This window comes from Rhinoderma darwinii, chromosome 4, assembly GCF_050947455.1.
Source record: "Rhinoderma darwinii isolate aRhiDar2 chromosome 4, aRhiDar2.hap1, whole genome shotgun sequence".
NCBI classification, from domain to species: Eukaryota; Metazoa; Chordata; class Amphibia; order Anura; family Rhinodermatidae; genus Rhinoderma; species Rhinoderma darwinii.
Genome location: NC_134690.1, coordinates 156,113,313 through 156,126,144, shown reverse-complemented (window position 1 = coordinate 156,126,144; position 12,832 = coordinate 156,113,313). Strand labels below are relative to the sequence as shown.

Genomic DNA, 12,832 nt, shown 5'->3' with positions numbered 1-12,832 from the left:
AACAAATGAGCCACAAGGGTTATTACTCTTCCTTTCACATCCTGTGAATGACATATGCGGAAAATATGCATTTTAGGGCCATGTTTAGTAGCAATACAGATTCATATGACAGATTCTGAAACAACCTTGATGACAACTGCTTTAACTATCTACATAAGCAAGAAGAAAAAAAAAGGAAGACACGGCACTCACCAAATCCAGACTTTTTTCACTTTATTTTCGTAATCCTATATGATAAAACCACTTGGGCTTCAAGGAAACAAACATAGTACCCCAAAAGTGCAGGTCTTTTTGGAGTACTTTGTTTGTGTCAGAGGCGTAGCTAGGGCTTTAGCACAGTGGGAGCAAAACATATCTGAGTGAGCCCCAACCCAGTGGGCCCCCCAACGCATGTTTACAACTGAAGAGGCGCAGTCTAATTATATACCAGCAATCATCCCTGTATATAACCCCCATCACCTCTGTATATATACCCCATCATCCCTGAATATACCAGCCATCATCCCTGTATATACCAGCCATGATCCCTGTATATAACCCCTATCATCTCTGTATATACCAGCCTGGCTAGTATATACAGGTAAGGGGGTGATGGCTGGTATATACAAGGATGGTGGGGTTTATATACAGGGATGATGGGGGTTATATAAGGGGATTATGGCTGGTATACACAGGGAAGATGCGGGTTAATGAAGGGATGATGGCTGGACTACCCATCATCCTTGTATAACAACCATCATCCTTGTATATAACAACCATAATCCCTGTATATAACATCCATCATTCCTGTATATAAACCCCATCATCCCTGTATATACCAGCCAGGCTACCCCTGCCGTATTAGGTTTGTACGGCGTACAACTACTGCTCCCAGCATGACCCGAACAGTGGTAAGGATATTCTGGGAGTTGCTGTTTCACAAAAAAAAAAATCATACCACCCATCATCTTGCTGCAAATCATACAGTGACTACAGTACTGATAAGAGGCAGAATAAACATTTACATAAAGTTACTCATCTTTTCAGATTCTAGTTGTTCTTTTTCTCTTTTCTTCTCCATCAGGTCCAGACCTCTATGATGACCACAACCCAGTTCTGCAGTTTGCCGCTCAGATGTCTTCAGCTTCTCACTTTTCAAACCTTTCTGCACCTATAAACGAAGATACAATTCTCATGGTGCCACACACTAAGCCCCTAAATATAATAGTTCCATACACTGCACCTCTAATTATAATAGCACAATACACTGTGACCCTGATAATAATAGCACCATACACTGTGTCCCTGATTATAATAGCACCATACACTGTGTCCCTGACTATAATAGTGCAATACACTGTGTCCCTGATTATAATACCACATACACCATGTCCCTGATTATAATAGCACCATACACTGTCCCTGATTATAATAGTACCATACACTTTGTCCCTGATTATAATAGCACCATACACTGTGTACCTGATTATAACAGCACCATACACTGTGTCCCTGATTATAATAGAACCATACACTGTGTCCCTGATTATAATAGCACCATGCACTGTGTCCCTGATTATAATAGCACCTTACACTGTGTCCCTGATTATAATAGCACCATACACTGTCTCTGATTATAATAGCACAATATACTGAGTCCCTGATTATAATAGCACCATACAATGTGTCCCTGATTATAATAGCACCATACACTGTTTCCCTGATTATAATAGCACCATACATGCTGGGACTGAACGACGCTTGCGTCATTAAAGGGCACTGATTGGCAGGACAGAATGACTTGCCCCGCCAATCAGCGCATTTCAACAGCCCCGCCAATCAGTGTCATTGTTAGCGCCATTCAGCGCTTATGCATGTAATTGTATCTGCGTCCTATAGACACAAGTAAAATGAGTGTAGGAGGGGGTGGCGGCAGCTGGTTTCAGTTGCACTGCCACCCCCTCAGACAGACAGTAGGCCGTCCTGTATGGCGTGGCCATTGCAGGGGCAGTGGGATCGGCGGTCATGGCGGGGGTGGTCATGGTGGGCCCCACCATCTCAGTGGGCCCAGGGCCACCGCACCTTTGGTTTGTGTCCTTTTAGTCCATGTGGTGTTAACATATAGGATTATGAAAATAAAGTGAAGAAAATCTGGATTAGGTGAGTGCCGTGTCTTCCTTTTTTTCTTCTTACTTATTAAGATTGCATAACTCTACATGTTAATTTGACACTGAGTACCACTTCTTAATATCTTCCAACGAGTTTTTCTGCTCCAGTGTGATTTTTTCTGCACCTGGGTTTAGGGTGTAAGTGCCGATTAATTTCTTCATTTCATTACTACTTTGACTTTGTTAGAGCTACCATGAGTGGCAGTCATCTAGCATCCCTTACATCTTTAGGATAAGAGAAAATGCTGAAAATAATATTTAAAAACTAGAAATTAGAGGAAAACCTGGTATGGAGCACAGAAAGACGTCATTCAGTAGTAATAAAAATGCATCTTTTATTACATTCTCATAGATACTCATACTGATATAAAAAATATATTCACTTGTACCAACTACATATCCTACTCTTTTAAATATATTTAATGAAAGTACACATTTACAACATTAACTAGAAAGTATATATACATTAGTCAAAAGTTGGCTATTGAGAAAGTTTAAAATAACAGACTAGTACAGAGAGTACATGTCTGTACATATCTGTGATATCTTTACAATGATCTGTACATTCCATTTTTTGCTATCAGTGTGACATGAGCCTAACAAGTTCTGTACCAGTGCCCTCAGGACAATGGACAAAAGGCAGGGCAAGGTAGGTAAGCTATTTGTAACCTGATGACACATGGATCTCATGGCGCTACTTGAGTGCTTCACTGTGTTCGTAGGCTGGATTGCTGTAGACTTCACTTTTCTCATTCGTATGTCTGATGACAGGTTTTGTACCATATGTTCGGTTGATAGGTGGCCAGCTTTGATCCATTTCAATGGCTCTTATAACTTTTCGGTATTGACTTCTTGATTTATAATTTAAGAATCTCTTTATGAGGAGCCAAAGCTTTCTGTTCTCTATTACAAATTCCTAATATAAACACATAAAGAAATATTGAAGAACACTACAACATTAGAATGTGCATGAAATTACCCATAGGGAACATGATTAAACTGGTCAATTTATCTAGTCAATCTATATAGTCATGTTCATGTAACCACGTTCTATCATTTTAAAGTCGCAAACAACAGATTAGTGTACATTTATTGGTAGAAGTTTCTTAATATACAGTACTATTTTATTCCTGTAATGCGTTTCCATTTGGGAATCATGACCACATTGTAGAATACGCATAAATCGAATAAAAAAGTAGTATTTAAAGAAGCACTCCAGAATTTTTTTTTCACATAAAATGCTAACTCACCAGCTATAGTCTAGCAGTGTCATTTGTTTCTTCCCAGCACAGTTGCCTCTATACATTTTAAACTGTTTTATTATTGACAGCTATGTCATGGGATCTCAGTCTGACCACCAATATAGACCATGCTCTTATGTGTAAACAGGAGGTCACTATCTCCTGTGTAGATGACTTCCTGTGAACCCGAGCATTTCATCACCTATCAAATCCCAATTAGCAGCTCTGAGATACCTCCCCTCACTACCCCTTGTTTCTCTGTATGTCCCTCATGCATATAGAGCTACCTCAACAGATTATTTCTGCCCCATTTTAGGGAGTAGGATTGCAGTGATATAGTAGGTGAGCCCATACAATTATTAGCTGCAGAGTCTAATGTATTTCTATGAGATGCTGCTTCTCACTGCCTCTTGTGTAGAAACGGACAGAGAGAAATCTATCACAAGCAGAAGGAAGGCTGAAGCTGCATCACATAGAATACACTGAAGAATCTGGAGTGTGAGTACAGAAGTTTCCCTTGCTGTACTTAGATAAGATTTAGAGCAGATCAAGTACAGTGTGACGAAACCACCCCCTCTGCATCTGCAAATCCAGAAGCATCATTGGAAATGTATCCTGCATAAGGGGAAACATATCAGAGGGGAAGGAGGAACCAAGATGGCAGACAACCTATAAATTGCACATCAACTAAAACAGGTATACACAAGAGCCTCTACAATATCCTTTATTAGTAGCACATGCTGTACTATGTAGGCAAAAAATATAGCTGGACTGCGTTTTTAAAGAAAAATAAAAAGTGGTAAAGATATGACCAAAATATATATATATACTATATTTTGTGTAATGCAAAGTTGAAAATGTTTCAAAAATAGTTTGAGAACCAATTCCTCATGGTTTTCAATATCCCTACTTGCAGTCATTATATTGGAACTTGCACTGTTTACTCCGAGGGGCTAGAAATCTGTCCTGGCCATGTGATGATCCCACAGGTGCATGGCTCATTACAAGACACAGCTTTGATAACTGTAATCAGTCCTGTACCTGTATGTCTATCACATGATCAGGACAGATTTTTTTATCCACTGGAAGTAAACAATGAAGACTTCTATTTAATTACTGCAAGCAGAGATTTTGAGAACCATGAGGAAGTAATACCGAAAGTATATAAGAAATATGTGTATATATTTTATTATGCAAACAATAGGATTTATTTACTAAAATTGGAATACCCCTTTAATTATACAATTGCAATTAATTTGGGCATAAAGAATACAATTTTTGTAACGTTAACTGCTATGTACACCTTTGACATAGTTTTTTTTTAAATACAATTGTGCATCATTTTGATTGGTGCAACTTTCTAAATACATTTTATTAAAAATATGTTTTACTTTTTTGAGATACAGCTGCTTTGTATTCTGTCGCCAGAGCAAATGTATCATTCGCTAAGACCTGCATTCGTTATGTCCGCGAGACTGACAGGTTCAGTGAAAGTGGGTTCTGTGTGTGATCCACCTGTGATTGATCAAATCTAAGTTATGAACGTTGATGTGATTGTTAACAGCTCGATCCTGCCTGTCAGAGACACGCAGGACCTGCTGACACTGAACCCATAAGTGCCGCTGACCTGACGGATACAGGTTTCAGTGCAAGTTACAGTATACAGTATACAAAGCAGCTGTATCTCAAAAATAAATCAAATAAAATGCATTTAGGAGGTTGTACCAATCACACTGATGCACAATTTTATTAAGAAACAAACCAAAAAAATGATGTTAAGGGTGTACATAGCCTTTACGCACATATTTAATAAAGAATACACCGTTCAATACGCTACATAAAATTCAGATAGAAAACACTGATAGTAGAAATTAGGCAGTCAACATGCTTGTTTCCTAGAAGGAACTGTAATAATATGATAATTGCAATTTACATTCCATCATATTATTATTTGAGACTTTATTAGTGGTACATTTTAAGCAGGTGAATAATTACCCATGTAAATATATTTACTAGTTCTATACCATAAAATCAGAACTTACTTCAGCCAAGACTGAGACAACTACTGTGATCACCAGGGTGATAAAAATAGTGACTCTCCAAGAAGTTGGTGTGCACACAATCTAAGTACGAAAACACAGGTATTAGCATATATTAGAGATTTGATTAGGCTATATATTCAATTCTAATACTTTCCACTCCCCAAAATTCAGAACACCAATTCCTAATTATACATTTTGAATAATTTACATAAGGTGTAGGAGTCGTAGTATGAATAAATGAACCAGACTATACTGGAGTCCTATCGTGTACCTCCAGTTATATGTTTTTTAGATTATAATAAAACTTTACAGGGGAGGCGTACAGTGTCATATCGTTGCCTACGCTAAAAAAACACTTGATCTCTCGGCGGCACATGTAAATGTCTGGCGGTTGTTCTAATCAATGACTGGAGGTACACTTTAAGAATGATAATATCAGCATCAACTGTAAAAATGTATCCCTCTTGAATTGCTCAGCTCTCCCACACACTTTGGCATCATCACATGCTGCCTAAGCCAGTTCTAAAGTTTAGTCATTGTGCTAATTCTTATGTATATAGTTTATAACAAGCCTATTTTCTAAAAATGGATTTAATCTAGGACACATCTGCGCTTTATAGGTCATATAGTTTGTGAAACCCTTCAGTTTCCAGGTTGCTTAAAAGTTAGGCTAGCCATACAAAATAACATTTTACAATGGCAACACTAATAATAATTGTATAATTGTATTTCTTTTGTCCTTTAAGGACATTAGACGTCTAAAATATATCAGTGCAAATGTTTGGAACCAATGACTGAACAAAAATCAGTCCCATTAATTGATATGCTATTCTCTTTGAATTATTACTTTCTTGCTAAGTTGTTGTGTATGTAGCTCACAATAATTTCTATTTAGTGAGCTTTCTCTTGCAGCCAGTGGTGGATTACAATAGAGAAGTTTAGGGGGTTTAGGGCCCATGTCCGCCCAAAGAGCTAAAGCACATTGCGGGTTTGTTGCGGGTTTTGCCGCGAATCACAGCAAAAGAAATGCAACAAGACTGCTTTTGTGCAAGACCTGCAATTTTCCTGCAGACATAAGGTCAGATGACCATATGTTTACATGGCTTGTTACTCTTGAAAGGCCTGCATACATAAGGTCACATCACCATGTGGGTGGGTCTTGAAGCCAGAGAGTAGAGCAGCAAGACCATAGAGAAGGGTGTGAGCTGATATGTAATGGGTCTGGTCTGCGGTCTGTATTAGTTTAGGCGGTCTAGTCTGGGGTCTGTATTTAAGGGGTCTGGGTCTATATTTATTAAGGGTATCTGCTATGGGGTCAGTATTTGTTCAGGGGGGTCTGGTGTGGGGATTTTAGTAGTTTAAGAGGTCTAGGGTCTGTCTTTATTCTAGCGTCTGGTCTGGGGTCTGAATTTAGGGGACTGATTTAATGTATGGGCCTGGGGGTCTGAATTTACTTAGGGGTCTGGTCTGAAGTTTGGAATAATTTAGTGGTTTGTCCGGGCTATGCAATAATTTATGGGTCTGGTCTGGGATATGGAACAATTTATGAATCTGGTCTAGAGTATGGAATAATTTAGGGGTCTGGACTGCGGTATGGAATAATTTAGGGGTCCTGCCAGGGGTCTAAATTTATTTGTTTTGCTATAGATGCTGATGAGGGCTGCAGAAGCAAGGAGTCACAGATGTCTCGGCAGAAAACTTTGCATTGGTTAGGAGAAGTCGCCATAAGTGTCTGGACCGGATGGAGAATAAAAGGAAAGAGAACACATCACCTGTGAGTCACTGGACTTATAGAGGAGGGGCCATCTCTCTTTACATGTCTCATAGAAAATTATTGTATTCCACAAAAAGTCTCTGAGCCGGTCAGGAATAATACACAACTGGGTGTTACCATTCCCGATGTCAGGAGGATGTGTCCCTACATAGTGTGATACTGCCAGCGATGATTGGAGGCTGTCAGTGAGTAGGGACACAACCATTTGACAATGGGAATGGTAGCACCCAGTTGTCTATGCTAGCACAGAAAGGTGGTGTTGACTATAGACACGATGAAGGGGGGCCCAATTGTAAGGAACAGCCCAGAGCCTATGGTCTTCTTTATCCAGCACTGCTTGCAGCCCCACCAATAGTAGTTTGGGGTTCTGCTTGCTTGTTGTGGTAGAAACCACTGCCTTATTTTAATGAGGACAACTAATAGGTACTCTAATTTAAAAAGATGCCGCAATGGATTCTTAATTATGTTATGATGAATTTTTCACTAATCTCACAAAACATGCCCTGTATGTGGCAAGGTGAATGTAGATTACTAGGTTAGTGAGTGGCATTTTACATTGATCATATAAGAGATATACTGAGATAAAGATTAGTCAGTATAAATGCAAATCATTATAAGTAGTCAAACAATCACATAATGTACAAGCATGGAATAAACAGGTAATAATCGTGGAATGGATTATAAAGGATAATTATAATTACACAATGTTATTGCATTATCACAATATTTAATTGTTCGAATATTATCTAGACTGTAACTCTATCCCATATATACATTATAGCACTATATACTATTTACTTACCTCCATTACATTGTATATACTCTGTATGTCAGCAAATAACAGGAAAATGCAGATTCCCACCTGGGCCACCAATACTGAAGTAAATGCATCTAAAAAAAATAAGGTTTATGGTTGGAAAATATTTCCTGTAATATTGTCATGGTATCTTACAACAATGAATAGAGAATTGTACTTACAGTTGGTATATATTGGCTGTCGAAAAGGCTTGCCTTTGGAAAACACAAAAGCCACTATAATACAATGGATAGTAGTCAGAGGCCACAACGTTGTCGTCTCATAACTTTTATGGCTCATATTCAGCTGAAGGCTTGATTGTGTATTTGTAGTTGTGGTGTTACTCAGTGCACTGATATTCATAAGACTAACATTCCCATAGATGCAAGTACTGAAAAATAATAACAGGTTATTGTTTTCCCATTAGCATGGCTTTCATATTTTACTTCTCTGCATTCAACAAACCTCTAGATGAGATTCTACTTTTATTTATTTTCTGTTAAATTCCCCCACCTTAACCAGTAATTTCAGGCAAATACCTAAAAATGCATCTCTCACTTGTTCCTGAAGACCTCCTGGGTTCTTCCAGGTTAGTTCTCCCAGGACATTGACACCCTAAACTACTGCTGGTGGAGTCATGATCCACTACATCCTCTGTATAAATACTTAATCTCTAAGGCACCATGCACGAGGCAAAGCCGTGTGCACGGAGACTGTACGCCCGCTGATATCTGTACGCCCGCTGAGATATTCTTTCCTAACAGCTTGAACTACCTTCCCTTTAATACCACTATAGAAAAGCATTTGATGTGGAATATATGTTTTTTCAGTCAGCCTACGTATGAATCCAACAGAGAAAAGGTCTGTATACTTCTATATGATATTAGATGTATAGGGAGGTACAGTATTGTCACATAGACTGCTATGGGTGCTTCATTACAGCTCTGAACAACTCAGTGTTTGTATGCCCATGTGCTTGAGCCCTTAAATGTTATAGGGTTGTTTAAGATTAAAAAAAAGGATCAAGTCATCAAGCTGCAATACCGGACACAACCCATGAACAAGAGTGGCACAGATTCTGGAAAGAACCCAGACCCATTTTTTAATCTGAGACAACCCCTTTAACTGATCCAGCGAGAGAAGACTTGGGGTAAATGATTATACCAGGAAATACAGATAAGTAATTTCAAATTTAATTTGTTCAACCCATTTCCCCCAAAAGGACATTTCTGTTTTTAGTGCAATAGTAATTTTATCTAACTACATGTCAAAGTGAATGGATAACTGGGTATATTCCAAACTAATGGACAATTTCAAGAACTATGATTTTAGGTCTTCAGTATAACACATAAAAATACTTACGTGTCAGGGTTTTCAGAGTACCAAAGTTGCTGCTGGACAACAACAAACCCATACACTTGTATCGCTATAGTGAAAAGTACATGCAATACAACTGACAACAACAGAGGCGGCGACATAAGCTGCGCTGGCGGTCTGTATGGAGCTAGTTTGGGGTAGGCATGGTTTAAACTCACTGGGAAAAAAGAAAAAAAGAAAGTACAACTTGATCAGTTCTTTACTTTCAAGTACTGTAGAGATCTACTGACTGTGTTCTATTTACACTTTATATTGTGAACATGCAGAATATATGTGACTGCATAGCAATGGCCCGGTGCTTGTTGGAAATGAAAATGCATCAGTCAATTACAGCCTCAGTACAGGATACATTACAACACTTTAAAATGAATGGTTTACTGGTAAATCATACAAGTTCACTTTTAATTATACCAATTGATCAGTCTTAATTTCATAGTGCTACTTCAACGGATAAAATATTTGTGGACATTAGTGTTTTTTGTGGTAGATGAAGCAGAGCTTAATTGGTCATTTACCTTTTCAATCCAATTACATTCCCCTGCCAGATCTGACATCGGGCATCCTCTGGTACACAGTGCATGCTGGGCAGTACAGTTATCGCGGCATCCAAATGATGCCTGGAGAGTTTCGTGCATGGGTCCTATTCTAATTAAATATGATGAGTTGTAGATGGAAAACTTAGCTCTGCTGCATTGATAAATTTGCCGGTGTTGCATCTGTAATTGGCAACAGACTGTAATACATTGTTAAATGTAATATATTGCTCTGATAGATTTCTGTGCTGGATCTGACCTGCGGCACAGATTTATTAAACTGCACCATGTCAATTTATGCTGCGGAAAGGTGTTATATTTGTTGCGGAATTCCCCAAGACGTTTCATCCTATGTGACCGCTGCAGTCAATCACAAGCTGCAACGATCACATGTGAGAAAACGTCATCCCAGGAGGTCAGCAAGATTGACACAAGCCCTGGGAGGAGTGACGCGTCATTATAGGAGACCAGGGGGAGGTAAGTATTGACTTTTTTTACGATCATCTGGTATCCGCAGCAGCAATTTTGGATGAAAGTCCGCACCAAGTCAAGCACGATTTGGTGCGGACTTTCGGATGGAATTCCCTTCGGTATTTGGGTCGGATTTGTTGCTGATTTTTCCTGCAGCAAATCCGACTCGTGTGCAGCGGGCCTTTCAATGTAGAAATAGTGAAATCTACAGCAAAATCTGCAGCAAATTCATGTGTAGCACGTGCGGATTTTGCAGCAAAAATGCTGAGGAAACACTGCGCATATGCTGCGGAAAATTTGAATCATTTTCATCCAGTGTGAATCCAGCCTTAGAAGATCTTTAATCCCTGTATCTAAATCACAGTTGATGTTAATGTTATTTAAGAGCATCTTTGTCAAGCCTCTATAAAAAAAAAATGTAAATGTAATTCCAGTAAGTGCCTATTATTGACCAGACTTTGTATCTAAACATTTTTATAATCACAATTTGTTAAAGGGGTATTTATACTTTGTAATGTTATAGAATATTGCTAGGTGATGCCAGAACATTAGGATTGTTGAGTGCCTGACATCTGGAGCCCATGAAGCTCCAATTCACCCACTTAGCAGGAAACTGTAAGACCCTGTTCACACTGAGTTTTTGGCAGGCAGAAAAAATCTGCCTCACAATTTCTTCAGGGATTTTGAGGCAGGTTTTAAGCTGCCTTCGCTTTTTTTTGTGTCTGCGGCCATTGAAGCTAACGCGGCCAAAAAACGCAGCGAAAAACACTCATAAACGAGCGTTGCAGGTTTTTTCTGCCTCCCACTGATTTCAATGGGAGGTCAGAGGCGGAAACCGCAATAATAATGAGCATGCAGCCTTTTTTCCCGCGAGCGGCCAAAAGCCACTTGGGAAAAAAACGCTGATGCCTCCCATTGAAATCAATGGGTAGTGATTTTGGCTGGTTTTGGCGCTGATTCCGACGTGGTTTCTGCATCAAAATCAGTGCCAAAAACTAAATGTGAACTGTCCATAAAAGAGTACCATTCAGCTTAAGGGATATGTACACCTTTGTTAGCATTTCTTCTTCTTCTTCTTCTTCTTATTATTATTATTATTATTATTAATAATAATATCTTTAAGTTAATGCATTTAGTGTTTTGTGCAACTTTTAAAATCACTTTTACTTTAAAAAAAATGTTACTTTTAAGATACAGCTTCTATATATGCTGTAATAGAAGCTGTATCGTACTGTCAAAGGCGATTCCGTCAGTTCAGCTGAACTTATGGAATCGACTTTGACAGAACGATACAACATCTATGTATACAGCATATATAGAAGCTGTATCTTAAAATTTTACTTTTTTAATAAAAATGATTTTAAAAGGGGTATAAAAACACTAAATGCATTAACTTAATAATAATTAAAAAAAATGCTAACAAATGTGTACATATTCTTTAACTAGCTTAACTACACTGCAAGTCCTTCATTATGAGGATTGTGGGGGTCCGAGCAGTTGGACCCCCACAATCAGTTAGTCATTGCTTATCCTTGCGACACTATCACTTATTAAGCCCCTCTTACAGAACATGTGTAAAATGAACTTAGTAAAATATCCTAGGATGAGATCATACTGAATTTAACATGTTTCTTACTTGTTAAGCAGACGACTATAGTCACAGCCACATCCTGGACAAGGAGCTGATAGTTGGAAAGGATATTTATTTGCTACAGAAAAAAAAAAATATTATGTAAATGTAAAATAGATATTATGTATGATAGATTACTAAATGAGTAACTTTGTAAATGCATTACATATCTTTTACGTATTCTTTTCTATTCTATTATTTTTTATTATTTTTTTTGCATTGGTGTACAGAATCTTCAATTTAAGCCTGTACTGAATTATCTACCATTTATCCACCTATTAAAAAGATTTTATATTTGGTTTGTATAAACTAAGTAATATCAGCTCTATGCAATATACCATTAAAATAATAAATATCATAATCCATTAACTATCATTAAGTAAATTTACCCAATATAACAGCAGTAGACAAACAAATTGAATCATGGCATAAAGTGTCATGTACTTGAAGACACAGAAAGATGTGACCAAGGCTGCTCTTCCTTCCCTAAGCAGAAAACAAATGTTGTGCATTAGTGAATCATCACATTGAGTAATCAATAATCAAATTGCAGGTACAAGGATTACAGAACAGGCTTTATATCCTCATTAGATGTGGTGTAGAAGCTCTGTTCATATTTAGAGTGGTCCAAAGTGAATACCGTTTTATGATCAACAGAATTATTTTTTTTGCACAGACATAGATTGAAGCAATAAACTCCTGGCTGCCAGCAGCCAACTGTAGGTGGAGTTTAGGAGTTGCTTACTGCATACAGCTCTCATTAAACTCAATAATTATCCATATGTATTAAAAAGGGTTATCCAGGAGTTTTTCCATTTTGA

General features: G+C 38.1%; 1 protein-coding gene across 1 annotated transcript in view; it reads right to left on the bottom strand.

The window, feature by feature from the left end:
- Positions 1-2,631: 2,631 nt before the first annotated feature.
- The window catches only part of LOC142759515 (putative cation-transporting ATPase 13A4), a 54,430-nt gene continuing 44,229 nt past the window's right edge, over positions 2,632-12,832 (bottom strand). The window contains exons 24-30 of the mRNA XM_075861761.1: positions 12,401-12,497; positions 12,018-12,090; positions 9,363-9,534; positions 8,183-8,391; positions 8,007-8,095; positions 5,431-5,511; positions 2,632-3,063 (exon numbers count right to left, since the gene is read on the bottom strand). Of these exons, the coding sequence (XP_075717876.1) occupies positions 2,842-3,063; positions 5,431-5,511; positions 8,007-8,095; positions 8,183-8,391; positions 9,363-9,534; positions 12,018-12,090; positions 12,401-12,497 (943 nt within the window). The 3' untranslated portion in view covers positions 2,632-2,841. The remainder of the gene's footprint in view (positions 3,064-5,430; positions 5,512-8,006; positions 8,096-8,182; positions 8,392-9,362; positions 9,535-12,017; positions 12,091-12,400; positions 12,498-12,832) is intronic.